This window comes from Drosophila biarmipes, chromosome X (genome assembly GCF_025231255.1).
Source record: "Drosophila biarmipes strain raj3 chromosome X, RU_DBia_V1.1, whole genome shotgun sequence".
Taxonomy (NCBI): domain Eukaryota; kingdom Metazoa; phylum Arthropoda; class Insecta; order Diptera; family Drosophilidae; genus Drosophila; species Drosophila biarmipes.
In genome coordinates this window covers 16,134,168-16,160,108 of record NC_066611.1, presented here as the reverse complement: position 1 = coordinate 16,160,108, position 25,941 = coordinate 16,134,168, and the positions used below count along the sequence as shown (strand labels likewise).

The 25,941-nt window shown below is 42.7% G+C and overlaps 3 protein-coding genes and 1 long non-coding RNA gene across 6 annotated transcripts in view; 3 read left to right on the top strand and 1 right to left on the bottom strand.

Annotated features, from left to right (window-relative positions):
• LOC108021986 (uncharacterized) overlaps positions 1 to 3,413 on the top strand; it is a 48,016-nt gene extending 44,603 nt beyond the window's left edge. For 2 of the 3 annotated variants that reach the window (XM_044093096.2, XM_050888674.1), the window contains exons 6-9: positions 24 to 251; positions 302 to 592; positions 651 to 3,160; positions 3,239 to 3,413. In XM_044093096.2, the coding sequence (XP_043949031.1) occupies positions 24 to 251; positions 302 to 592; positions 651 to 3,148 (3,017 nt within the window). In that variant the 3' untranslated portion in view covers positions 3,149 to 3,160; positions 3,239 to 3,413. The remainder of the gene's footprint in view (positions 1 to 23; positions 252 to 301; positions 593 to 650; positions 3,161 to 3,238) is intronic. The other variant, XM_050888680.1, reaches the window with a different exon arrangement.
• A 7,176-nt stretch (positions 3,414 to 10,589) lies between these two features.
• On the top strand, positions 10,590 to 11,156 carry LOC127010931 (heat shock protein 60A-like). The gene has a single exon (XM_050886834.1). It carries the CDS (start codon positions 10,638 to 10,640, stop codon positions 10,953 to 10,955), a length of 318 nt encoding a protein of 105 aa, XP_050742791.1. The 5' UTR covers positions 10,590 to 10,637; the 3' UTR covers positions 10,956 to 11,156.
• A 6,802-nt stretch (positions 11,157 to 17,958) lies between these two features.
• LOC108021999 (uncharacterized) lies at positions 17,959 to 18,917 on the bottom strand. Its single transcript, XR_001768026.3, has 3 exons — positions 18,555 to 18,917; positions 18,233 to 18,498; positions 17,959 to 18,169 (listed from the first exon to the last, which is right to left on the bottom strand). It is a non-coding gene; the product is annotated as an uncharacterized LOC108021999 (long non-coding RNA).
• A 1,956-nt stretch (positions 18,918 to 20,873) lies between these two features.
• LOC108021997 (uncharacterized) lies at positions 20,874 to 25,722 on the top strand. Its single transcript, XM_017090837.3, has 3 exons — positions 20,874 to 21,060; positions 24,662 to 24,837; positions 24,894 to 25,722. The coding sequence occupies exons 1-3, from the start codon at positions 21,009 to 21,011 to the stop codon at positions 25,401 to 25,403; spliced, it is 738 nt and encodes a 245-aa protein (XP_016946326.1). The 5' UTR covers positions 20,874 to 21,008; the 3' UTR covers positions 25,404 to 25,722.
• The last annotated feature ends 219 nt before the right edge of the window (positions 25,723 to 25,941 follow it).

The window sequence follows — 25,941 nt, the reverse complement described above, 5'->3', positions numbered from 1 at the left end:
GCACAAATTGATCCATTCTGCAGAGGATCATCGTTCGACCAAAAAAAGAGAGCAGTCGCATAGCCAAATGTCGAGAATAAGTTCTGAGCCGGATTTCGATTTGGATTGCGAGTTCGGCATGGAGCACATCGAGAAATTTCGAGCCAACCGGGTTCGTCATGAGTTCCCCAAAGGACGTGGTAGTGAATATGGTCCGGAGAAACCAACTGATACTACCGATGCTGCACGGGAAGTGTGTGCAGATGCTGGAGGTAAGTAATCAAAGGTAAAATAAAGTATATATAATATTATATAATCTTAGTATATTCAGCAAGCATCACCCTGCCGACAATGGAGAATGAGTTTTCGCTGCTCGCCATCTACCAAGCGGCCAATGCCAAGGCCCTCAAGAAGCAGAGGAAACGCCAGAGAAGGGATGACAATGTCACCCCACGACCTGGTACACCCATGACACGTCCTTGTTCGCCCATCGAGGAGGGCTCTCCCCGGTCTGCGGGCCAGGGCACGTTCTATGAAATATTCGCCGGTCACAGGGATCCCGATCAGCCCGAATCGAGCATCCTCGCGCCCTGGCGACTTCTGAAAGCCAAAGGTAAGTCACCACTAGTTTAGTAGACCCTTTCCATAAGAAGACAATCGCCCGATCGCAGGACCTCCGCCTTTGGAGGACTGGCAAGTGGAAATCGTTAGGTTTATGAGAAAGTATAATAGGGAAAAGAAGCGGAGGCAAAGGTTGGCGGAAAATAACGAGGAGGTGGAAGTAACGCCTAGGAAATCGAAATCCTTGACGAAACTCCTAAAAAAATTGGAGAAGTCCAGGAAGGACTTTGAACAAAAATACTCCGACCCGCCCAATGATGGGAGGAAGCTGAGGAAGCTGAGGAAGCAAACCAAGTTCTATAAGGCCCACAAGAGGCAAAGGGAGTGGCTTAAGTTGTCACGGCAATACAAGCGACTTCAGTACTTGTACCTCTTCAAGAAGGAGGATCTCTTCAAGCCCGATGGTAGGGTGGTGAAGGAGCAGGCATCTAGGCTAAGTATTTGGCCCCAAAAACCCATCACCCCCCGACCCATGCCCAGAGTTGAGACACCCAAACTTCCCACTAATGTTTGGCCAGCTGATATGGAACCCGACGCGAACGCAGAAGTCCCCGAGCAGGTGGACCGGGGCCAGAGGTTGAAGAATCTCCTCATGGATGGGGTACGCCTGAAGCGGCAGGAGAAGCTGCGTCACCTGGTGGCACCCGTAGATCCCCTCAAAGCCGTCTACGTGCCCCTGCTCCGGAGGCGAACTAAGCTTCTGTACTTAAACCACTCGGAGGGGAAGATGGAAGGGGAGTTGCAAATAGATCCGGACAGTCCCAGGAGCTTCTATTCCACTTCCACGGGTCTCAGTGCCCGGAAAGGCTGTAGCACCCGCAGGAGCAGTTTTAGCACCCTCTCCAGCTTCAGTTGCTCCAAGTCCATGGCCTCGGTGAGCACCCTCTTCTACGATGCCAAGCTGCCACCACAAGATGTGCAGACCGTGGATGGGGCCCTCCAGAAAGGGAACATTACGTGCGATGTGAAGACAGCTACTGGCTTGCCTCTCTCTGAAGCTGGAAATGTACCAGAAATCGAGGAAAAGAAACGCGCAGCCACAGGGGGCTACAGGGAGGCTAAAAAAGAGTCACCTGGGTATACGGAAGTGCCACTCGAACGGTATTCCGATTTCAGGCGGTACTACGACATAGATGCCGTCTCCCTGCAGATACTGCATTGGATGTCTAGGATGAAACCCAAGCGAAGCAAGCCACCCATCGAGGGTCTGGCCAGGATCGCGAAGTACATGGATCATTTCTACTGGAATCGCTTGCTGCGCGACGAGCTCTTCTTCCATTGGTTCGTCAACGAGGGCTTCTTTGCGGCCCACTATCTCACTGCGCTGAAGGAGGCCCAGGAGCTGGAGCTGCTGGCCAACGACCAGCTGGATGAGCAGATCTTCGAGTACATGGAACAAGTGAATAAGCCGGATGGGAGGCCACTCCCACTGACCTGGCAGATGGGCTATGTGATGGTGACCTCCTATTTCCGGGTGCTCCACTGCAGAGCCAGCTCGAAGAAGAGACAGGTGGAGGATAGATTCCTGCTCAGATGCCGCATGGCCATCGTGGTGGTGGAGCACTTTCAGGAGGAGCAGGGCCGGCGGGTGATGAAGGATGCGGTCAACTGCCGGCGACTGCTGGAGTGGGCCTTCCGGCACGAGGGCCGGCTTGTCCGGGTGTGCGACGAGCCGCTGGCCTATGCCGAGGAGCGGGCCGGCATCGACACCTGCCTGGTGATGCGCACCCCCAACCTAGAGTCCTTCAACGAGTTCTACTACCGCCGGGTGATGCCCCGACCCGATGCCCTGGCCATCAATCCGCTGCTCAACAAGATCCGGCGTTATCCGAACCGAGGACGCCTGCAGCTGCACGAGTTCGATTGCCCCGTGCAGGGCTGTGGCACGGGCCTGAACTCCAGGGTGCTGATGTCCCACTTCCTCACCGACCACTGCCGCCGCCTGGAGGAGCTCTGGCTCTCGGACCGCATGGTGCTGATGTTCTATCCCAGCTCCTATCCACCCACGACGATCTACTGCATCTGCGTGATCGCTTTGCTGATGAAAATGCCCAGCAAGGCGACGCCGGTGCCCAGGATCATACTCAATGAGGAGTTGCCCTCGAAGTACCTGTATTTCGCCGAGCATGCACCCTGCCTCCTGATGTACGCCCAGGTGCAGAGGTCAACGGTGGAGGCCACGGCGGTTCAGAAGCTGCCGCCGGCGGCGGGTCCATGGGAAGTCGGCGAGGGGCAAAAGAACACCATCTACATCTTCTGGCTGGCCATTCCGGACTGCAATCTCAAGAATGTGTGCTGTCGCGTGTACATCTATTGCCAGGATCGCAGTCTCCGGGGCAGGTCTCTCTTGGATTTCACGAATATGTCCAAGTTCAAGGGCGTGGCCGACCTGTTCATCAACCATCCGAAGAACTATCTGGCCATCGATTATCCCACCATGGCCTCGCTGACGAAGGACTTCACGGAGATGCTCTTCATCGAAGTGCGCTATGTCAATAAGTTGGTGGACGATCCCGAGGACTCTGGGGATGAGACCTTTGATGTTTAGAAGGGGGTTGAGGTTTGGTCTTAGATATATATTTATTTTTAATTGCTTAGCAAACTTTCTTATTTATATCTTTATATTTTCTCATTACAGAGCGTCATTGAAGAAAAGCTTGATGCCGAAGCGGTTGACTTTTAAAAGTCCTTACCTATATATATATTTTTATAAGCTCTTGTGGCTGCCAAAGAAAAATTGTTATGTCATTTACAATAAACAAGCAAATGGTTGTGGGTAACAAATAATAATAATAAATTATGGAAGTTACAAATGATGTTTTGAACTATATATATTAATAAGTTAACCAGTATTTTTCTTCCATTTTCCTTTTAATATCTCGCTTGCTCCAGAAAAGCAATCAAAGCAAAAAAAATGGTAAATTTAAAGTAAGCAAAGCGAGGCAGCAAATCAAAAAACAATTACGCGGCAAATGACATTATCAAATGTCAAATGTCATGTTCTCAAACTTTTTTTGTTCTTCTTGAACTCTGTCTCCCCAATTCGGTTGTATCTTGTATCTGGAACATCTCGTGTATCTCAAATGCCGAAATGCAAAGCAGCCAAGAGCAGCACTGAGAGCGCATCAAATTTGTTCGAGGCAATTTTTCAATTCATTGAAGTGGAATTCATAGGAAGCCCCGGACTTGGGAGACTCCGGACTTTGGATACTAAGCGCCACTTGACTTGTGACCCGACCTCGACCCCGACTCCGAGCCCGGCCCCCTCGCTGACCTCCGCCCCCCGGCCAGCGAAAACCCCCTTGGGGGTGGGAGTATCTGAAATCAAAATCAAGATTTTTGATTCTTTTATACACGCGCATTACACCCCTCCGATATTATTTTCGGGGGCAGGGGTTGTTTGGAGTTCACTTTGTTTGCTGGGGTTTCTTTTATGCTCTGGAAATTGGCTTTAAGCCCGTTGCTTGTAAATAAATCTTAGATGCTTTTGTATTGCTGTTTCATTCCCACTTTATTGGCTGGCCAACGCAGCGAGCAAAAGTGAGTAGAAAACGTGGAGATACTTGAAGTTGCTAACAAATGTTGTCCAAAGATACCACAAGAACTTAAATAAATTGGAATTTCTTTCGAATTTTCCACAGATTTATAAGTCATATTAATTTGAACACCAGCTCTTACCGAATATTTTATTTGCTAAACAAATTATAAAGTAGAAATGGTGAAGAATTTTCCACGCTTTTTAGGCCTATTATAGGAAATTTATCCAAGCACAGCTGACTTATCGCGGTAAGTTATGGACATCGTTTATGATGAGTTCCCATAAGATCCGATGTCCCACCTGGATCTGCGATTCCATATGCATTCGGCGACTTATTCCGCCTGATATTGATGACCTCGCATTTATCTCGGGGAGGTTGAAAAATCGCCCTGACAATGACCCTGGGCCATGGCTTCTAATGAAAGTCAACACGCAGGACCCCGAACTAATGACCTGCAGGGGCGGTGGCCGCCCAGTGGGTGGTTTCGCCTTTCATCAATCGAAATGGAAGCACAGACGAGACCTCTTGGTCACTTTTGAATATGTCGATTACGAGAGACGTTTATTGATAGTGAACCCAGGCCACGCCGAATGCCAATAGCAAAGTGCCGAATAAAGAAAAACTATTAGCAGTGAAAACAGGCCTTTCGGCAAAGACAACGTACATATGTCACAACCCCAGAGGCAAATGCAGGGGAAAAAATGAAAAATGATCTCATGGCAGAAATGGCATGACTGCCCGGGCACCGGAGGGTTACGCTGCCAGGCACTGGTGGGTTAAGGGCGAGGGTGGACTGCCTAGGGATGTATATCGCATGAAAAGTAATGATATCACATATCGATACTAATTTCTATAGAAGGTGGACATACCTATTTTAGTTCTGGTTTAAAAATTTTATAAATCGATAGATAAATTCTAGTTATATCGATAAATTAATAATCTTAAATATTTAATATACATACATTTATTTTAAGCTATGCAACGTGGTATAAATATTATCAAATGACATGCGTTATTTATGATAATTTTACATCAAAATTATATATGTTTTTATTAAATCAATTAATCGGTAGATAAAAACGATTGATATCGATACGTTTTTAATCGATAATACGTTTATTTGATGCAACTTTGATTGTGTTTCTTTAAAATATGTCTTATTTAATAAATATTATGACTTGAAGTATTTCATCTACGATGGGTGTCCCTTATACAAATTGGCTCCTTTTCCCATCTCTAAATGTAGGTGTGTCGGCATTCGTCCAATTGCCATAATTTATCTGTCACATGTCGAATGTGTGTCAACGTCAACGCAGAGTAGCAAAAGTAGTAGGATCAGCCACCGAACCACCCGTCACCCATCGCCCATTAACCACCACCGAACCACCCACCTCCGGCAGCGCCACACATCATCATCAGCGAGCCGCCACCCACAGGGCGGTGTTTTTGGATCTCCTTGCCGGTCGGTCAGCTGTCATTAATATTTATTATGTCACATGCATGCCCGGGCCCAAACATCGACTTTGGCTCTCGGTTGCGGATGCGGACACGGATCCGTTTTCCATATTTCCAGCTCTCCAGGTTCAACTTCGTTACGGACTCCCAGCCGAAATACGTGCCAGAGCAGCTGGCCAAGTAGTTTCGGGTCAAGGCTTTTCAATATTTTAATAAGCTGCATGAATATGCCAACCGATTGGCAACAAGGGCCAAAGTGAGCCCTAAGTGGGGTTCTAACCCACATCTTAGCTTAAGCATTTCAAAAAATCCCCCTAAAAAATATCGAAAAAAGGATCAAAAATAAATTTTCCCCAAAGTGATGCAGATCGTTAGCATATTTAGCCAGCTTTCCAAAACAGTCGGTCTTTTCGCTGCACGCCTCGATTTGGCTAAACTACGATCAAAAAACTACTGGAAAAAGTAAATTTTTCGCAAAAATCGGAATCCCAAAAAATTCTGATGTACCGCCTTACAAAAAATGAAAAAAATTTTCAAGAAATAAATTTTCCCCAAAGTGATGCAGATTACAAAAAATGAAAAAAATTTTCAAAAAATAAATTTTCCCCAAAGTGATGCAGATCGTTTGCAAATTAAGCAAGCTTTCCGAAACAGTCGGTCTTTTCGCTGTGCGCCTCAATTTGGCTAAACTACGATCAAAAAACTACTGGAAAAAGTCAATTTTTCGAAAAAATCGGAATCCCAAAAAATTCTGATGTACCCCCTTACAAAAAATGAAAAAAATTTTCAAAAAATAAATTTTCCCCGAAGTGATTTTCAAAAAACCACTTAAAAATATCAATTTTTCGCAAAAATCGGAGTCCCAATAAACGTTATATGTTATACATATATGCCATATTCATTTCTGATTATATCCAACGATATAACTTTTTTGATCTCCTGGGCACCTGAACCGCATCCCGCCCAAGTGTCCAGGAGCACAATGGGCTCATTAGCCGTTTAATGGAATATGTAATGTGCCTGGGCCGAGTTGATAAAGTGACGATGAGAGTGGCCAGTGCTTGGGCGATTTTCCGCACTGGTTCGATGCGTCGGTGGTTGGTGATGGCTGTCTCTCTGCCCCCCGAAAACTAACAAACTAATCCAATATTTTTATTACGAAATGCCATTAAGGGTCATTGAATATTGTGGCATAATAAATAAATGGCCCGGCTATGCGGCAGATATATGCCAAAGATATATATGCGTAGAGTGCATGTGGGCCTGCGTATAATCCCGGCTATCAACGGCATCATTATTCAAAGACGGATTTAGCGGGGCGATACATATGGGAATGGGAATTACGAGGGAAAAACTCTGACACACATACATCAAAGCGTCTTAAGTCCGGGGAGCAGCAGACGTTCTACTCCTACGAGTTGACTACTCAAAAAGCGATTTTTCTGCCTGTCTTGAATGTGCCACCGAAGCCATTTTCATTAATACGAAAATTCTGAGGAAAAGTCGGTGGGTGGCTGGATGGTTGAATGGGTGAGTGTGTGAGGGGATTTTATGGCAAATCCTTTAGCCACTTGCCAATTGAAATTGAGCCAAGTGCCTGTATGCGCAATATCGCTCGCTCTTCTTCCCTTTCAAGGCGGCTACCCATTAATAAGCCAGTTCACACCCAAACACCTGACGCCCTTGGCCCACCTTCGGCCACCCACATTCCCAGCGCCCACCACCCACTCACCTTTCCGGTTAGCCACTCAAGGACCAACACGGCCAACGTGCGCTTAATTAGTCCGTTTTGTTTAAAACGATTCTGATGACCATGGAGCTGATGATGATTCTCATGTTCCCCACACACCTACCTGGTTGTGTGTGTGACGTGTGTGCATATTCAGGCAAATGCATCTACACATGCTTATATATGTGGGGCCGTTCCTTTTCCGTACTTCTTAGAAGGGTATTATGATTTTGGGGTCCTCTACAGATCTCTAAAATGCCATGTTAAGTCAGATCATCACTATTTTAAGAGCTTTTAAATTTAAAAAAATGAACAAAATATTATATATATCAGGTCAATTTTCTCTTTTTTTTTAATACTGCAAACCAATTTAAATGTATTTTTAATTGATACTTAATTTATTCCTAATTTATGCTTTACATTAAAAGATATATAATAAACAGTTCCTGAGGAAAACTGTTTTTTGATATTAGAAAATTAGTTACTGCTTAGGATATTTGTTATTATTTTATTATTATTATATTTTAATGATGTGTTGCATTAAAAACAGATTTTTATTTCATTTTACAGGGACAGCTCCCACCTTTCTTTAATTACTTCAAATTGAATTATTGCTTATGTTATAAAAAAAAAGATTTTATTTTCAGAAACAGTTCCTAATACATTTATTTATATTTATTGTTCCAATAACTATAAATTATATAATTGCAAAAAGCAAAAGCTTCTAAAGGAAATTTCATTTAATCACAACAAATTATTGTTCATATTTATTTATTTTTTCTTTATTTATAGGATATTTTTCAGATACCAAAGGGTATCTGTAGACTGTTAGCTCCCCTCAAGATTCCCTTAGACATTTTTTTGCCCATCGCACTTCCTGCAGGAGCCGCTTGTTTGCAGCAATTCAATTTGCCGGCTTTCTATACCCGTGCACCCACTGTTTTATGTGAATTTCTTGCTTTTTTTTTTGCATTTTCCACGCCGGTCACTTCCCCCGCCTTTCGCTTTTCCGCCGCGCTTTTCTTTCAGCCCATGTTTGCGTATGTTAATCGAAATGTTTGGCGGCCTGAATGGGGGGGCGTTGTGTGTATGCCATTTTTTCACCGCACATGTGTAGCGCGGCTTTGTTTAACATTAAATGGAGGTTAATACCTGGCAGCACGTCCACTGGCCGCGGAGAGGGTCAAGTGCAGCATCAGGACGGAAGGGTTGTGTGCGATGTGACCGGCCCTGCGCGGGGCTCGCCTCTGCCCAATTCGGGGGACGGGGGGCTAATGTTATTGCCACCACATTTGATTGTTGTCCATTTGCCCGGCGCCCGCGGTGCTTTCGGACTCCCCGCCCACGGCCCCCCATCATTTTCGATTGTTGTTGCAAATAGCCGAGTGATTTTACGGTTAATTGATTTTAAAGCGATTTCGCTTAAATGTTATCTCGGCATTGTTGTCATGGCGGCTCCATCAGGAGTGGATCATTTGGGATTGGCGGTGGTTTTGGCTCTGCTTTTTTTGAAATGTCCGATTACATTTAAGGGATTTTCTTTGTTGTCGGGGTAATTAAAGAGCTAGGTGTGGGCTGCCAGCACGGAGAACGTTTGTACCTTAAAGCTTTCCCAGGTTTTTCTAGCTTTTTATAATATTTAAGGCATGACAGCTGCTCTTTTGGCCCTGGCCAACCAATTTGGCCACTGAAGTTGTTTCATATCGACGGCGAGACAATCGGTACAACGTCAATTATGGTTTAGCTGGGGCAAATACTTAGCCCGCCTCCCCAGCCCGCTTTGGAAATTAGAAACCATCCACCTAAGTGAGCCGCCAAGCTTCTGGCCAAGATTGTACTCCTGTGTTCATTAAAACAATAAAAAGAACACACGCTCAGATACAGATACAAATACAGATACAGATGCGGATGCGGATAGGGAACCGAAGGCCTAATTATGATTTCTCCAACTGACAGCGGTCAAAACAGCCTTGGGAGGTTATTATCGAGGGGTGGAACGCCCTCTCCGTGCCCGGAAAAACCTTTCCTTTCCGTTCCGAAGGTCTATCTGTGCGTAACGCAACGTAATTACACAACATTCTTAGTTGGGCATTTGGCCAGTGGCTATTTGCCCATTGGTTTTACGAGCGTGCTGCACTTTTGCGGCCATCATCAAGGATCAGGAGCCGGGACGTCCACGACATACAGGACATCAGCACATCACAGAGCCTCATCAGCAACCCCGAAGCGAAAAACTATCCCACAATAACCGAACCGAACGCCCCCGACCAACCGAAGCGGTAACTGTGACTGTTCACTGGAGGCTGTGCCACCTGTCCGCCCACCGACTGTGTGGGCGTGCACTGGCAGAAAATGATAGTAAGTTTAACTATATAAATAAAAAAAAATATTACTGAATAATGAACAATATAGTAAATGATAAATTTTAATTTTTAAGACACTATACTCTCTCAGACTTTAAGTATTTAAATATTAAAAATTATTTTTTTTCAGGAAAGGCTTTCCTTGTAAACAGAATTTGAACAAAATATTTGTTATTAATATTCTAAAATTTGTTTTGTATAAATCCAAAGTTTTTTACAGTGCCCTCACATTCCCTGGTATGTTATTAGCAGCTTGCGTGCAAAAACATTTATGAAACTCCCAACCCCATGGAGGACATCCCGGCCTCACCACTCTCTCACCACTCGTTCTCCGACTTTATGTGACGACGCAGAATGATACGAAAACGTTTCGTCATAAACTTCAATAATCGTAAATATAGATTTCTCCATTTCCCCCAATCCCCGTAGGTTGAAATTAATAGTTTTAGGCTTTCGTCCCAGCATCATCGCATCGCATTTCATTTTCCCGTTGCCTGGTCAGTTATATTGCCACCCCCTTGCGGCCGCCCAGTCCCCCACCACCCAAAAGAGAAACCCCTCTATTGGCCGCTTGTGTGTAATGCACATTTATGTCGCCGGACAGTGGCTAACAGTTTTATCGTTTCGTCAATGTCATAAATTCTGATCTAGTAGCCGAAATTGAACTTAATGCGACATAGACACAGCAGACGGGCAATATGTGGCAAAAGTCGCATCACAAGATGCTGTTTTCGGAGGTACAGTTGTGCTTGAACAGGAAAAAGCTTAGGTTCCCGGTTTAAAACACTTTTACAGTTGCCTAAAAGTGTGCAGACAAAAATATCCTTATTTCGGACCATTTTGTTGCATACTTTTACGCACCTTGATTTTAAAAAGTGGCTTACTTTAATAAGTTAATCCTCCAACGAGGATCAGAACCTCGGCGTGGAGATCGTCCGCCGTGCCCTGCGCATGCCCTGCATGACCATTGCCAAGAACGCCGGCGTGGATGGCGCCATGGTGGTGGCCAAGGTGGAGACCCAGAGCGGCGACTACGGCTACGATGCGCTGAAGGGCGAGTACGGCAACCTGATCGAGAAGGGCATCATCGATCCCACCAAGGTGGTGCGCACCGCCATCACGGACGCCTCGGGCGTGGCCTCTCTGCTGACCACCGCCGAGGCTGTGGTGACCGAGATCCCCAAGGAGGATGGCCCCGCCGGCGGCATGCCGGGCATGGGTGGTATGGGCGGCATGGGAGGCATGGGCGGCATGGGTGGCATGATGTAAGCCGGCACCCCACCTCCTCCGCATACACTCACACACAGACACAGAGAGATGACGGATCGGCGCTAGTGGGCTGTAGCTACATGGCTTAGATGGAAGGGAACGACGACGCCGGCGAACGCAGATCATCATCTTCATCACCACCACGAACACCAGTCGCAGTCAGCGGTCGCGGCGAGACCACCAATATCTCTTACGTCGGTGCATCCAAAAATAAGTTGAAGCATACTGAATCGTATTTTCGGTCTTAAGCTAATTTGCTGCATACTTTTGGGCACCTTGATTATGAAAATAGTAAAAGAATGTAAGAAACTTTGAAAAACATTTTATAAAACCCAACATTTTATAAAACCCAACAACCTCATCCTAACTACGCAACTTTCAATCCCCTCGACTTAAGGCCCTGGACCCTTGCAAGATATCCTGATGTACTTACTGTCCCTGCCAATAATTACCCATTTGCCTGCCCTTGCGAATGATATATGTCCCGGCACATCGATAATCGCGTCTGGATAAATTATTATGGCCCCCCCCGCGGAACCCACTTTCGATTGGTAAACCCAGACCCCAGTGGAGTTTCGACTGGTTTCTGATTCAGATCCTGGTTTGGGCTTATTATTTATGTGGCAATTAGCGGTGCATGCTTTTAGGAACCGGCCAAAGGCGAGCGATTTTAATGACCGTTTGAAGCGCATTTCGTTGTTGGCACTTTATTTTTATTTATTTACGTACGAATGCGAATCGAGGTTTCTGCTGGGCCCTGGGGTTTGGGGTTTGGGCATTCCTTATCAAGATGTTCGGTCGCCAGTTCTAATTGATAGGGCGGGCACGCCCACCGCCACCCAAGCCGTTCGAACTATATAGTCGCGTGTTCATAATTTGAGCGAAAGTGGAGCGGGGATTTCGGTTTTATAGGGGCAGAACCCAGAGCCCAGAGCCCAGAACCGGAGCCCCAAAATGCCATGGAAAATCCACAAACACATTGTGTGCTAAATTACTAAATCAAAGGGTGGTTCGACCTGGGATTTTCAACGGGTGCGGGTCAGTTTTACCTGGGATTTGCACAATTTCTTGGTACTAGCCGTCGCCGTGTTGGCGTGTCGATCGCTCATAATTCGCTTTCGGCCAAAACGACATGCAAGCAAACAAAATCGAAAATTCAGCACGAACATTATCGATAAAATTGCCATTAAAGCACCGCCCGGCGAACCTTATCGATAGTTTGCATCGCTCTCCGTCGGAACGGAATTGAACGGAAGTCGATTTGGATGATGAATGAAGCCCGATGAAAAGGGGCAGATAACCCCGGGCCAACTTTCCTGCCCCCACCCCTTCAATCTGGCCAATCGACTCGACAAGGGTTAACCAAATGGCAATGTTTTCGGGGGAAACAAGCGCCTTAAAACAAAGAAAATGCTCTGGCAGTGCTATAAATTAGATCGACAGATTAGAAATTTACGGCCGTACTAATCGCATAAGTATTCATTTATAATTTGCTTGAAAATAACCCAATTTTATTTAAAATCTTATGGGTACTTTATATATGCCTTATAATTACAATACTCCTGTACTTTTAAGCTTGTCTTTCAAAATAGTTTTTAGACCAATATTTTAATTTTCACTAGGGTTGTTAGTGATAGTGTGCTGAAGGTGGAATCGCTCTCTTTTGGTTGGTAAAATATATTTTAAATCGTACAAATATGTAATACCCAATGATTTATTCAATTACCAGGCCTGCTTTAATCTTTCACTTTTAAGCTTGCCCTCTTTTCCCTCTCGACAAGCACACACATCTTCATCCATTGCAAATAATACAATTAAATAAATTTACGTGCGCCACGCAATCTGCATACATAACTTGGTCATAGGAGAAACCACTTCACTTACACTAGAAACCACCCAAAAACCGCACCCTCCCCCGAAAACCACCCACTCAAGGACGGGGGCAGCGCCTGAGAGTATGCAAGAATTCATAAAGCCCCCGGCCAGCGGCTGTAAAGCGGGACCAAGGCCCCAGAACTCAGTTCAATCATGCAAAGTGGCGACCAAGTAAAAAAGAAAAGCGGAACAGCCAAGGGGAAGTGGAGGAAAATCGCGGGAAAAATCTCTGGGGGCGGGGATAGTAGCGAGAGCATGACGAAAATATTGCCAACAAATGAAGTCATTTGCATGCATGACAATTGTTATTGCATATTTTTTGGCGCACGCGCTAATATCGAAATTGACAAAATGCCCCAAAAACCAAAAACCCCCCTCATCAATTGAACTACCCTTTTATGCCTTTTCTCCCTCGTCGACAAAGAAATTTATGCCACAGAAAGAACTATAAACGTCTATAAAAAATGAAAAAGAAGAACTGACAGCAGGGCAATAAAAATGAATTGGCGACAACTCCGGATATATGAGAATATGCTATCTTTATGAAGACGGAAATCGTCGAAAAGTGCGAGAGATTTAACAGCATTTTGCGGCTTGTCTGGTTTTTTTGTTCGTCCCTTATTTTTTGGGGGGGGGGGGGGGGGGGACATTGAATCGGAAGGGTTTAATATAGAGCAATCTGCTCTAAATTGATCTCATATTGAAGATGAAGTCATCTCTTTTGTGTGGCATGGATGTTGGGTTTGGGGGTGTTTAAAGTGAAGTGAATGTGTTTAAAGTGTATTGTTGGTGGCTGTTAAAAATGTTTACAACTTTAATTTGCAATTAAAGGGTGCTAAACATAGAGATTTGAAATCACCTTTAGAGAAGCCCAAAAGTATGCAGTAAACAGAGCTTTCGCACTTCATAAGAAGAATATGGCCTACTCTTAGACACCTTTTATAAGTTACTTAGAAGGTTCAATATCTCTCTCGATATAAGGGGGTCTCTTTCAATTTTTGTCTTCAATTCAAGAGGGAAAAAAGTTACAAATGCTAGCTCGTTTTTAGGGGTATATCGCATAATAAAACAACACGCCCAAGAGGTGCAGTCGATGTCAGTTGGCTTTTGGCTTTGACATTTGATGAATTACACGCATGGCAGAGGCAACAAAAAAAGAGAAATAAAACAACAACTAGAATCAACTACACATCTAATTAGACTGGGGACACCATTTTATTGCACACTCACTTAGAGTTCGAGGGTCGGAGGTCGCGCAGTGTGTGCCCTTCGAGGTGTGTCCCGGCGATTTTTCACACCACTTGCGGTGGCTGTTGTTGCTGCTTCTAATTAATTAATTAGCTTGATGACAAAACAAACGCGCTGCTGATGAGCTCGAAAAAAATGGGAATAAACGTAATGGAATTGGAGAATGTAAATTTAAGCCCGGCGACAAGGCTAAAACTGATGTACGAAATTGGCAAATAAAGAAGTTCTGAAGAAATCAATAGCTTTAAAAAAATTACAAATAATTCTTTAAAAATCAAAACTTCAGACAATGTTAGAACTTATAAAAATCCCTTAATATAAAAATAACTTCTTTAAAATATATATAATATATATATATATATAAATATATTCCCTTCAGTATTGAACAATGCTTTTGAAAAAAATCAATAGCTCCCTCCTCTTTCATTTTAACTCCCATTTGGGAAAGCAGGAAAACTCTCAAGGCCGTTTATCATTTGCGGCTCATAACTTTGTGCAATATGCAGAAGGCGCCGAGGTCCAACCCCCCTGGAAAATCCACCCTACCGCACCCCGCCTTGCCCCCCGTGGCGAGGGCGGCATGTGAAAATGCAAAGCTGTCAATGAGTTATGTTTGGCGCTATCATAAAATTTGACAGGCCTCCTCCCACCAGAAAAATTCGCCCTCCCATTGGCAAACCTATCGAATCGCTCGCCTTGGAGTATGCAAATATTTCCCGGCGGAAACGGAAGCTCACATTTAAGAAAGTCGATGGAAAGGATTGCGGCTCCCTCTCTACTTGTCTGCGTCTCTTTTATTGTTTACACTTCACATAAAATATTTTAAAAATCCTCCAAAATTAATTGGAAGCCCTATTTTAAATATAAAATATTTATGCTTTTTATAAATAGGGAAAGTTGAATACATATATGTGCCAAAGCTATTAAATGAAAAATATTATAATTCGTTTATACTTGTATTTACTTCTTTAAGAAATGCATATTACTTCAGAAGTAACCCTACATTTTTGTATATTTTTAAAAATAATTTTGCCAGATTTGTAATAAACGAAATATATTATTCCCTCCTTTTTTGTCTGTGTATCAAGTGAAAGTGCCGGAGGATTATTGGTTGAGCACAAGTAGACAGCTCGGAATCTTTATTGAAAATCAATGACGTCATGTGGCGCCTTTCTCTGCCAAAAATGTTTGGCACAGCAAAAGGTAAAGGCTCCGAGTTGATTTACAGAACACAAATATGTATATGCATTTAAGTAAAAATTGCAACAAGTTTCCCAACCCTTTTCCGCTGGAAACCCATTTGAATTTTCCCTCGTACCGAAATGTGAGCTCCACAATAATATCTAATGCACAATGTTAGTGTGCGTCTGTGTTTATTAGTCTGTCAATTGTTTGGGTATTTTGCATGTGCAATATTCAACAATTTTCGCACTTATTTTTGAGTATTATCGAAAAAGTTTTCCCATCATCGAAGCGTAAAAGGCAATTGGCCAAACCAGGCACGTCCTTGCCACCCTTTTGCCCCCCGTTTTCCGTACATTTTCCACACACGTTTTACGTGTCCGATTGTGAATGGGAATATTCATTATGAAACTCTATATGTTTGCATCTGTGCAAAAGTTTATTGGCAATTTTTGGCCATTTTGTGAAGCGTTTTGCAAGCGCTGAAACGTGCAAGTATATATAGCTATTGTATGTTGATATGTGGCAGTGGTTTTTGAAAGAAAAAGATGGAATGAATTAAATAGTTTATGAATACTTATCTTAGTGTTGTAAAAGGGTAAAAAGCATATGCTTGGCGAACTTTTCAGCACTTAGTTACTTTTGTTATATTTAATAAAATGTGCATAATAGTAATTAACATTAAAGCATGTTTTATGCATCTAATTGGATTTCTTTTCTGTTTTTAATAAATTGGTGTAATTTATTAAATAGTTTGGGAATACTATTTAAGTGTTGTAAAAGGGTAATATATAACACTAAGTTACTTCTGATATATTTAAAATTACCTAATTTACTTTAATAATATTTAAGCTTGTTACATGTTTTACCTAAGCTTTCTTTTCTATTTTCAAGACATCAAATTATTTGCATTTCACTGCCTGAATATGTAATCTTTGTAATCTTTCTTTGTTGTTTACTTACTTTATTATTATTAATTATTCCATCGATACTCGGTACTCCTAGAAGCCGAAGTAGAGTTATTCAAATTGGCTCTGGAGATTTTTGGATTTGAATAATCAGTTCTGGTGGCCCATCCCCACGATTTCCCACCCCACGCCCACCTGCCATCCGCCCAATCACTCAGCCAACTGTTCATTTTACAGCTTCCCCTTTTTTTTTGGCTGGCTGCCCGGCGTCGGTTTAACGCTCAAATTAGCCCAAAAAACACTAAGGATCAGAAGATATATCCCAACCCACCACCGAACTACCTATGAAAGTATTTTAGACATTTTCTCCGGCGTTCTTGACAGCCGCAAACTGAGGATAAAAACGGCAGAGAAATTACCAGGAAAAAAATATTCATTTCGCTTTTCCTTTTTTTATGTCGTTTTTCTGATCATTTTTTCGCTGCCGCTTCTTCGTTTGTTAATTTATAAAAAACGCTTGAGGCTTCTTGATGGCACTGGGGGTGGGGCATTCGGTGGGTGTGGGGTGCAAGGTGAGGCCAAGTGTCGCCTGGTGGGCGGGGAAAAGTGGGCGGAGGTGGTGCAGAGTGGGTGGTGGGGGGCGATGGGCGAAGGTGCGATACACGATTTTCGGTGGTGGAACGAGAAAAACTTCAAACGAGATAAATACAATTTCCATTAGGCATCGCGGAAAATCCCCTCGAAGCACATTCATACTTTTTCTTATCCACATATATGCACTGAAAAAATAATTTTTTCAATTTTATTATACAATTAGTCTGAGAAATTTGTTCCAAATAAAACGTATTTTTAAAGATGAAAGCTCCATCTTGCAAAATATTATTTAATGAATTTTTTAAATCCTGCTATAGTAGATATATTTGAAATGTGTTTTTTAATAGAAAAATTGCAAAGCAATAAATACATTATTCTCCAGAAACGACTTACATTATTTTCCGCTACTTTGTATAAATCCAAAAGATTTTCTCCCAGTGTATTTAGGCAGAACTTAAACACTGCCAGTTATTTCTTGGCCCACTCCACTTGAGGTTTTTTCCTATTGATTTTAGGGCTTTTTCACAGTTTTTTCCCGGGCATTTTCCCCCAATTTTTACTTTCAAAAACCCCCGTAGCCACAACCCCCGCCTTTTGGGCCTTCTTCGGTCTGTTTTACGTTAATTTTTTAATTGTAAATATTGCCTAGGGTCGAATTTTTCATCTGGGCCCGCAGTTGTCCCTGTTCCTTTACGCCCGCCAACCCAAAAATACATATAGATGTGTATGAAAAAAAATTCCCTTCAATCTGCCTAAGGGTTCATAATTTTTCACCCCCGCGACCCACGATGTTTACATAATTTGTACGTTACAACGCGCACACGAAACTCACTTTTTGGGCCACTTTCGACCGAATTTTTTAATAGATTTCTGCGGTGGGAAATGTGCGCAGTTGTTGTGGATAATAAGTACATAGTGGGCGTGGCATGTTCAATTATTTGCTCTAGCCAGAGGGAAACCAAATACGATTTTTCTCGATTACATCCGTGTTCATAGGCATTTTTATTGCCCGCCAGCTAATTGCAAACTATTGGCAAAGCACACGCCGACTGCGTCTTATACCAATAAAGTAGGGTTATGGAGCCCCTATGCCATCTTCTGGGGGTTCGGGTATTAGAAATTATGACAGCCCAGGGCAATTTGGGCCTGCCCCGTAAATCCCCGAATTTATATAGAGACCAGGAGACGAAGGCGAGTTTGCTGGGTTGGCAAGTGTATTTTTGTTAAGTGTCTTTTCCAAATAGTTGGCCATAAAGTAGACTACATAATAGTGCCGGAAAAGGACGAATGGGCAGACTGGGTGGTTGGTTCTGGCGGCGGTGCAGCTAGGTACATTTCCGATCCAATATTGAAGGGAGAGATGGCCATCTCCTCCTAATGGTTCATCTCCGGCCTAGAAAAGATCGCCTGGTAAAGATGCAAAATTTATAGAAGAAGATATTTTTATCATATTTGGATTTTACAACTCACCCAGATTGAGACTTGATAATAGTATTTAGCTGCACTACACTGCGGAAGCCAGGATCGAGTCTTCATTGAGAACTCCTTCATTCTCGCATGATATCGAGGTTACAACAGATTTTGAGACGGTGAATTTGTTAACTTGGGATTTTTGCATGTGGGCAGCCTTTATTCTCCAAGTCTGTTAATGTATGTTTTGCGCACCTGGGAAATTCGTATGATGTGATAGCATCAGCTTCAACCGGCTCGTTCGAGTGTAAATAGTTTGTCGTTAGCTAGCAACCAAGAATTATTTTTAAAATACTTAAAATGTACATCATTTAATACTCACATCAGTGTAAGTTTATATGCTTTCATGGTAACTCCATATGATGTGATTGCATTCAGCTCCGTGTACTTCAAGACTTCATGTGTACTTCAAGTGTTCGTCAAGTGTTCGTCATGTGTGAATTCAATATAGTTAAACGCTTGTACATAATTATGTATTTGAGTGTATAAATCCAGCATCAGGCGGCCGAGATCATGTTAGACACCCTCCGTAAACATGTTACTATGACACTTTATGCTTAAGCCTAATGAAAACACTTAACAATAAATTAACGTTAAAAAATGTTATCCAAAAGAGACCGAAAATATTTGTTAAATTTGGAATTTTGTACTTGTGATCTCCACAAGATGTGTTGGTTGACTGAATATTTTGGGAACTCAACGAGCTTAGGTAGGTTTTTGAAATGACATTTAAAGGCATGGATAGTTTGATCAAAAAAATTTCACAAAATTTAAAACCTAAGAAAATGTATGCATAATGTATTTTATATAAATATTTTAATAGCCACTGTTTTAAACAATAAATGTAACAACCATATTTGTATAGTTTCTTACTTAAAACAAGCTATTGAATAAACTTAAAAAAATTATTTAATATAAGATATATAAAGACTAGTTTTTACTGTTTATTCCATCTTATATAAAATATTATATTTAAAATATATAAAGAAATATTTCTGTCATTATTAAATATTATATATCACCTTATTAAAATACATATATTTTGTTGATAAATTTCAGTTTTTTGTTGTTGGTTTTTCACACCATTGTGTTTTTTTTTTATTATTTAAAAAAATCTTATTAACACAAGAGTTTTAAATTACTTTCTGTTTATACCTTATGTAAACTAAAAAGTATAAATATATATTGAGTGGTATTTTGGTCGATTTTAAAGTCCATTGTAATATCAATAATTAGCCGCTTTAAGATCTGATAATTTCCAGATATTGGTAACGGGTCTGGGTCCTGTCTTTCAGCCCCTTTTGTTTTCCCCTTCGGGCTGGGTGGGCGTGGCGGGACACACATGTGAAGGTCACGACCCAGAAAGTGGAGGGAGAGGCCGGGCCGAAGAAGGCAAGGAGGAAAGTCGCTTTTTGGCTAATGAAAAAGAAATAAAAGTGTCGAGTGCATTATTGCCAGGGGCACACACACATATGCCGGCACAAACACAAGCACATATCATTTTCCCTGGTAATTGTTGAAGCAGTTTTAGTACTAGTCTGCGTGCTACGTGTCTGCGGCCCTTCGCCACCCCACCCCCATTTCCCAGCCCCTTTCTGGCACTCCACCCCCCAATTTCGACCGCCGGCTATTATTTTGCACTTACTATAACATGCACATAAATATTTTTCCTTCGGCCCCCCATTTTCCGACCCACGTGCGCGGGTGTGTGTGTGCGGCTATTTTATTGATACTAACACAGAAAGCCCACGCATCCTCGTAAAAGCACATGTGAGCACGGACTTTTCCTTTTGCCCGGCTCGTTTTTATTGTCGCCTTGGCGAATCTCTGTCAAAAAGCAATAATCATCAATTCTGATTCCTTTTCTCTCTTTTTTTTGCTGTTTGCTGCTTTTCGGCAAGGACATTGTCGTCTGTTGGTGGCTCGATTTGATATCAAATTGATTATTATTTATGTCGGACAGGGGCCAATTGCCTCGGCCCCTCGTTCATGGCTAATTGGCGCTGGATTCCATCTAGGAATCAGGACCATTTATGCCTCTTCCTAAGCTTAAGAGTAAATATTACTATCATAATAATATAAGGATGTTAATCATATATTATTACTAATGTAGTTTACGATTTCTCCTCTTTCTTTGAATATTTGTATTAGGAATAATATTAAACTATGCACATTTTAAAGATTTTTAAATATTTGTTTTTAAAAAAAAACGTAATATTGACAAAATCTTTCATTAAGAATGGCCTAATAATTATTCAATAATATAATAGCTTAAATATTATTTCTAATATAATTTATGAATATATTATAGTATTTAAATATTTGTATTAAGACTTTCCCCAGTATGCAATGTTCTAATAGCATAATAATATATTAAAATATTATTACTAATATAATTTGTTGGTAATATATTTATTTGTACTAGCAATATCCTTACTATGTAGGGGATCTAATAAATAATAAAATTATATACATTATTACTTATATTATTTATAAATGTTTAATAGTAGTTAAAATATTTTTACCCAATTTTGACCTACTGTGATACATTTTCCTACTCCGACAAATATTTTCAAATGTTCCCATCAACTTAGCCTTGGATCCCAAAAAGTCAAAGGCCCCAGAGCCCGAACGACAAAGGGTCAGTTATAGAAAGACGCTGATACGGAACAGACCTATATTTCTCAACTAAAACCAAAACTGGATTTTAGCTACATTTTCACCAAACTATTGTGCTTATATATTTTGATATTGTGAAGTCAAACTGCGCTAAAAGATGGCAACACCTCGCTCAATTTTATTCTCGGGCAATCCTGATGGAGATTTTGGTAAGTCTTACTCCAAGCTACAAGTTATTCAACCGGTTTTTCTTCGTCTTCGAATTCTTCGGTCGGCCAGCAAGTACGTGGGTCTAAATTACTTAATTTTTATTTCCCGTAGGCGCTCCTTAATCAGCAACTATTAATGCTGCACTTTGCTTATTTACGAGCTCCAAATGACTTCCATTGAGTGTCGTCGGTTTATATTTTGCGTGGGCCGCTACTGTTCCTCGTCCTCGGTCTCTTTTTCCCTGGCCTTTTCATACTTTTTGTCCTCCCCTCGCTCCGCGATCGGCATCTTGTGCTTTTGGGTTATTTATTGCGATACTCGAGGCCCGCGATGAGTCAGCGAGGGGAGAGGGTAGAGTTTGTCGAACTTGCTTGTTCTGAAAGAAATTGCATTTTATACATTTTCTCTTTAATTTTGAAACGTTTCTCAAAGCCCACTGCTTGATAAAATGACAGGTTTTTATAAGTTCTTGGTAACAAATAGCCTTCATCTTGCCTTGCTTAATATTTCTTTAATTTAAAAATAAATTTTAAATATCTTCTTACCATATATTTGTGGGCCTCCACAGCTCTTATAAATTTCGTGCTAAAATTTATTTAAATCCTGTTTCATTAATTATATAAAACAACTAGTTTCCAAATTATATATAATAATTATGACAAGCCAACTTCTACCATAAATAACCACTTACCACATATTTTAAGCCCTACCCAGTCCCTGTATTTTTAGTCGCTCCTTGCTTATTTTGCCCACAGTTTGTCACACTTAATTAAAGAAAATTTTAAGCACTTTAGATGTCAATTTGTGCCCACTTTTCGCAGTGCCCAATACGTTGACAGTTGCCAGTTTAGACCCCCTTTTCACCAGTTCGCCCCCGCATTTTCAATTGCGTCAAAGGGGGCAAAATAAAAGTATACGAAAAAAGAAGAAACGGTTTAATTAAGTTGAAACCCTTTCGTGCGTGCCGGGGCCAGTTGGCAGTGCCATCCGAGCACCAGAATCCCGGACCAAGCCATACCGAACCCACTTTCCAGACCCCCGAGATGCCGATCCAAGTGGCTCAAGTGGCCAAGTCACCAAGAGTCGACTCGAGTCGAGTCGGCCCAACTTGGGGCGTGTTAATTTCCAAGGTGTTTGCTATTCCAAGCTGTTTCCGTTCTAATATAAAAAATCAGCGTAATTAAAAATCAAATGATTTTTTCCTTGGTCCTCAGAAGTCGTCGCCCCCATCTCTGCCATCCGACGACAGCAAAATATCTTCATTAATTTTGCTCTTTTGCTGTGGGACAGCGGGAAATCCTTCGCCTCTATCCTTTCCAATTCATTCAATGCTGCACAATTTTTAACTCATTAATTGGTGTGGGCAACCCTTTTTTTTCTACCCTTTGGGTTTCACCCTCGCTTTTGGTGAAAAATCCAAAGGAAAATGTCCTGAAAACGGAGCCAAGTGATTTATTTGTTTAATCCCTTTCATTTGCGACCGATTTCTTTTTATTTATTTTCTTGCCCAGCCACTTGAAATGTTGCTGATTAGAGAAAAGAACAGAAGACACCAACTGATGGATAGGGGGAATTGGGATTCATTTCTTGGCATTTATTCAAAGTCTGCATTCGAAAAAGTTTAATATCAAGAATATACTCCTCGTTGAGCAAATAATTAATATGCCCACTTAATGCCCTATCTAAAGTCGCAATAATCTTCCACGAACACCGCTTAATTGATTCGTTATCGATTCGCTTTGACCCTCTTCATGGCCCATCAATATGGCTAAGAGTGGCGAAAGAGAAGAGGGGCCCAGCGCGGAGGATCGACAGACATTGAGCGACCAATGCGACTGGCAACTTGTTTAGCTGATTTTAATCCGCATTCGATACGGTAACAATTTTTACTTCATCACTCTCCCGGCAACCGAATGGCCATCTCTTCATCGTCCGCAGCTGAATCTCGTGGCTTCCACACCAATCAAGGAACCTCGCGGGGCGGGACGAGCGGGACGAGACGAGCTTTTGACATTCGCATAACTTCCGATTTAATCCCAGCGCGTGAACGTCGTCGTCGCAGTCGTCGATCCCCATGTCCCAATCGCTTGAGCGGTTCCAGCTTCGTCAATACACACGAAGAAATAAATAATCAAAGCAAGCAATAGTTATTATGTTTAAAAAATATGCTTTGAAATAGATTAACGTAACATAACATAACATATATATAACATAACACATACATAACATAAAAAGGCCCCACGTTGGGCGCCACAAGATAGTGTCATTACTCAAATTTGTTCAAGTAATATCTTAATTTGGGACTATAACCAATTAGTTTTTTCTCAGTGCACTACAACTTCTCGGTTCGCATCGCATCTTGCTCCATCTGCTGAGTTATGCGCTTCTGTGCGTTGTCGTATTTTGTAAGCTTTTACGCGCCGGCTACCAAGAGTCTCCAGCTAAACCGAACCAATCCGATCCCATAGGAGCAGAACTCTCCCCTTCTCATACCTCTCCGATCTGATACGATACGATCCCCGAGCCTCGATTCCCAGAGACGTAGCAGCATCGTTGAAGCGATAAAAGATCAATTTAGTTGCGCCACAGTCGCCGCTGATTTAAATCCGATCATTGCGCGACGATTTGATGCGAACTGAAACATGCACAAGGAATTTGCAATTATCGAACTTCAAAGGCCCTCTACCCAGGCCACTCGTTCTTTTTTTTTTATCGTTTTTGTGCTGATCATCTTACAAATTTGATCGCGGCTTGGGAATCACTGGGCTGATGATTAGGTGTGAGGTGTTATTAGAGAGCTCTTAATTGGCAGACCAGAAGTACTAGATATTCAGCATTTTTAAACGATTTAAAATGGGATACGTTATAAAACGGACTGAAGTACCTTGGTTTGGGTTAAGCTCGCAGCTCGCAAAAATCAAATAGCAAAGAACTACAAATTACATGCCGAAATGCACTTCAATACAAAGCACTTGGGTAAACACCAGCAGACAGACGGCGGGGGGCTGGGCACACCTGTGGGCCACTCTGAATTTTCCCGTTTTCCCCCCCGGCTTTTGCCGCTCTCCCGCTACTGCCACATTGACGATGTAAACCTTAAGGTATTTTGCGATAATTGCACATTGCTGTTGTTGCTCCCGCCGCCGTTGCCTTTGCTCCTTTTCGTCCTTGCCAAAAAGAGTTTGCCTGGGTAGCCCACCACCCACCGCCACCCATTTCCGCCCACTTTTCGTATGTCTGTGCGCAAGATAAACAAAAGACAACTGTTCCCTGTGTTTGTGCGTGAGTCGTCTGGCATATGTCTTCGCTTTTCGCCCACTTTTCCCACTACTTTCCAGCTATTAATAAAGCGAAACTTCGAGCCTGGGGTTTCCATATCAACTTGTTTGCCGTAGCCGGTGACGACTGTACTTACTACTTAATTAATTCAAATCTTGCTAATTGCATTTTATTTGCTTTCGCTGCGCAGATTTCAAGTTTTTAATTGCAAATCTCTTTTTCTCCATTGAGAACACACGCGCACATCCTATATTGACATACCCTACCTGTGTTCTACCTCTCAACTGCTGATCTTAATTTAAGATTTTTTTTTGTTTTCAGAGGGCTTAATTGGAGCTATAAACAAGCTGGTTCTGAAGGGATATCAGCTCATCGATTTGGTGCTCAATCGCACAGAGACCCATTACGACACCACCATGGTGGCTGGACTGGTCAGCCTTGCCGTTGTCATCGGAGCAGGCGTCTTGCTTACCATCATGCATCGTCAGAAGTACCAGGTGAGCTTGGAAATACATACTACTTGATACTGTATACCAAAAAATCCCATCTATAGAGCATCGTTAACGGCGCCCCCATTTTGAAAGGCGATGAGATTGTGCCGAACCTCAACTGCGATGAGACCACCGAGGACGAGGAGACCGAGGACAGTGGCGAGGCCGATGAGGGCGAAGCCGATGAGGAGGGCGAGTCCGATACTCTGGTTAGCGAGGATTACCTGGACGAGTCCGTGTCGGATGAGGCCACCGATGGCTCCGAGGAGCTGGAGCTGGAGAATCTCCAGATTGCCAAGGTGCCACCACTCGACATCTCCCAGTTCGATGAGCCTGACGATGCTGCCGTGCCAGTGCCATCCAGGCCCAAGAGCCCGTTGAAGAGTTCGGGCATCAAGCCCGTGGCCACCATGTACAGCAAGGAGGAGAGCTACAAGGTGATCCCCGTCAGGGAGGCTTCCCCCATGGAGCCGCTCAACAAGGTGATGACTTCAAGTGCCCTGGCCAACCTGAACCGCCGGGCTCCCACTCCGGCTCCCAAGCCTGCTCCTCTCAAGCGAGTACGAATCTAGGCCGTGCATCCCCCTTGATGGCGTTACGTTTTTTCTTTTTGGTTGCAGTTACTTGTATATTTTTTAAATTTCTACACTTGTACCACACGTCGTACAGCAGACACATACCGAGGAACTTCGCCGAGTCCTCGCCAAGAAATTCCGTCTACTCTTGCACTCAGCACATGCTTTTCGAGATGGCTCGCCAGTCTTAGGGTCTTCCCGACACCAACACAGTTGTTGGACGAGCTATCCAACCAAAATTCTGACAGTCAAGTTTTTAAATGTAAATGGGGCTTTCCAAATTGCAAGACCATTAAATGTTTCGATCGCAAATGCAGTTGCTACAGGCTGTTTCATTTTATTTTAGTTATAGATCTGGAATTGTGCTGGTTGTAGACATATATTCCTAGCCCAAGATGGGCTTTCATGTATGAAATGGAGCCTGAAACCCAAGCTGTAGATCCTAAAACCTCAGCCAAGGACACGTTCCTGCCATCGTCATGTTCAATGGCCGCTCAATAGACTCGCCTCGTATCCGCTGCTGTAATTTGCTGGC

What these genes read in the sequence shown, in the direction of transcription:
- LOC127010931 (XM_050886834.1), top strand. Translation starts at nt 10,638, where the DNA reads ATGCCCTGCATGACCATTGCCAAGAACGCCGGCGTGGATGGCGCCATG.
- LOC108021997 (XM_017090837.3), top strand. Translation starts at nt 21,009, where the DNA reads ATGGCAACACCTCGCTCAATTTTATTCTCGGGCAATCCTGATGGAGAT. An exon ending in CAATCCTGATGGAGATTTTG is followed by an intron (nt 21,061 to 24,661) that starts GTAAGTCTTACT and finishes TTTTGTTTTCAG; the next exon opens with AGGGCTTAATTGGAGCTATA. An exon ending in TGCATCGTCAGAAGTACCAG is followed by an intron (nt 24,838 to 24,893) that starts GTGAGCTTGGAA and finishes TCCCATCTATAG; the next exon opens with AGCATCGTTAACGGCGCCCC.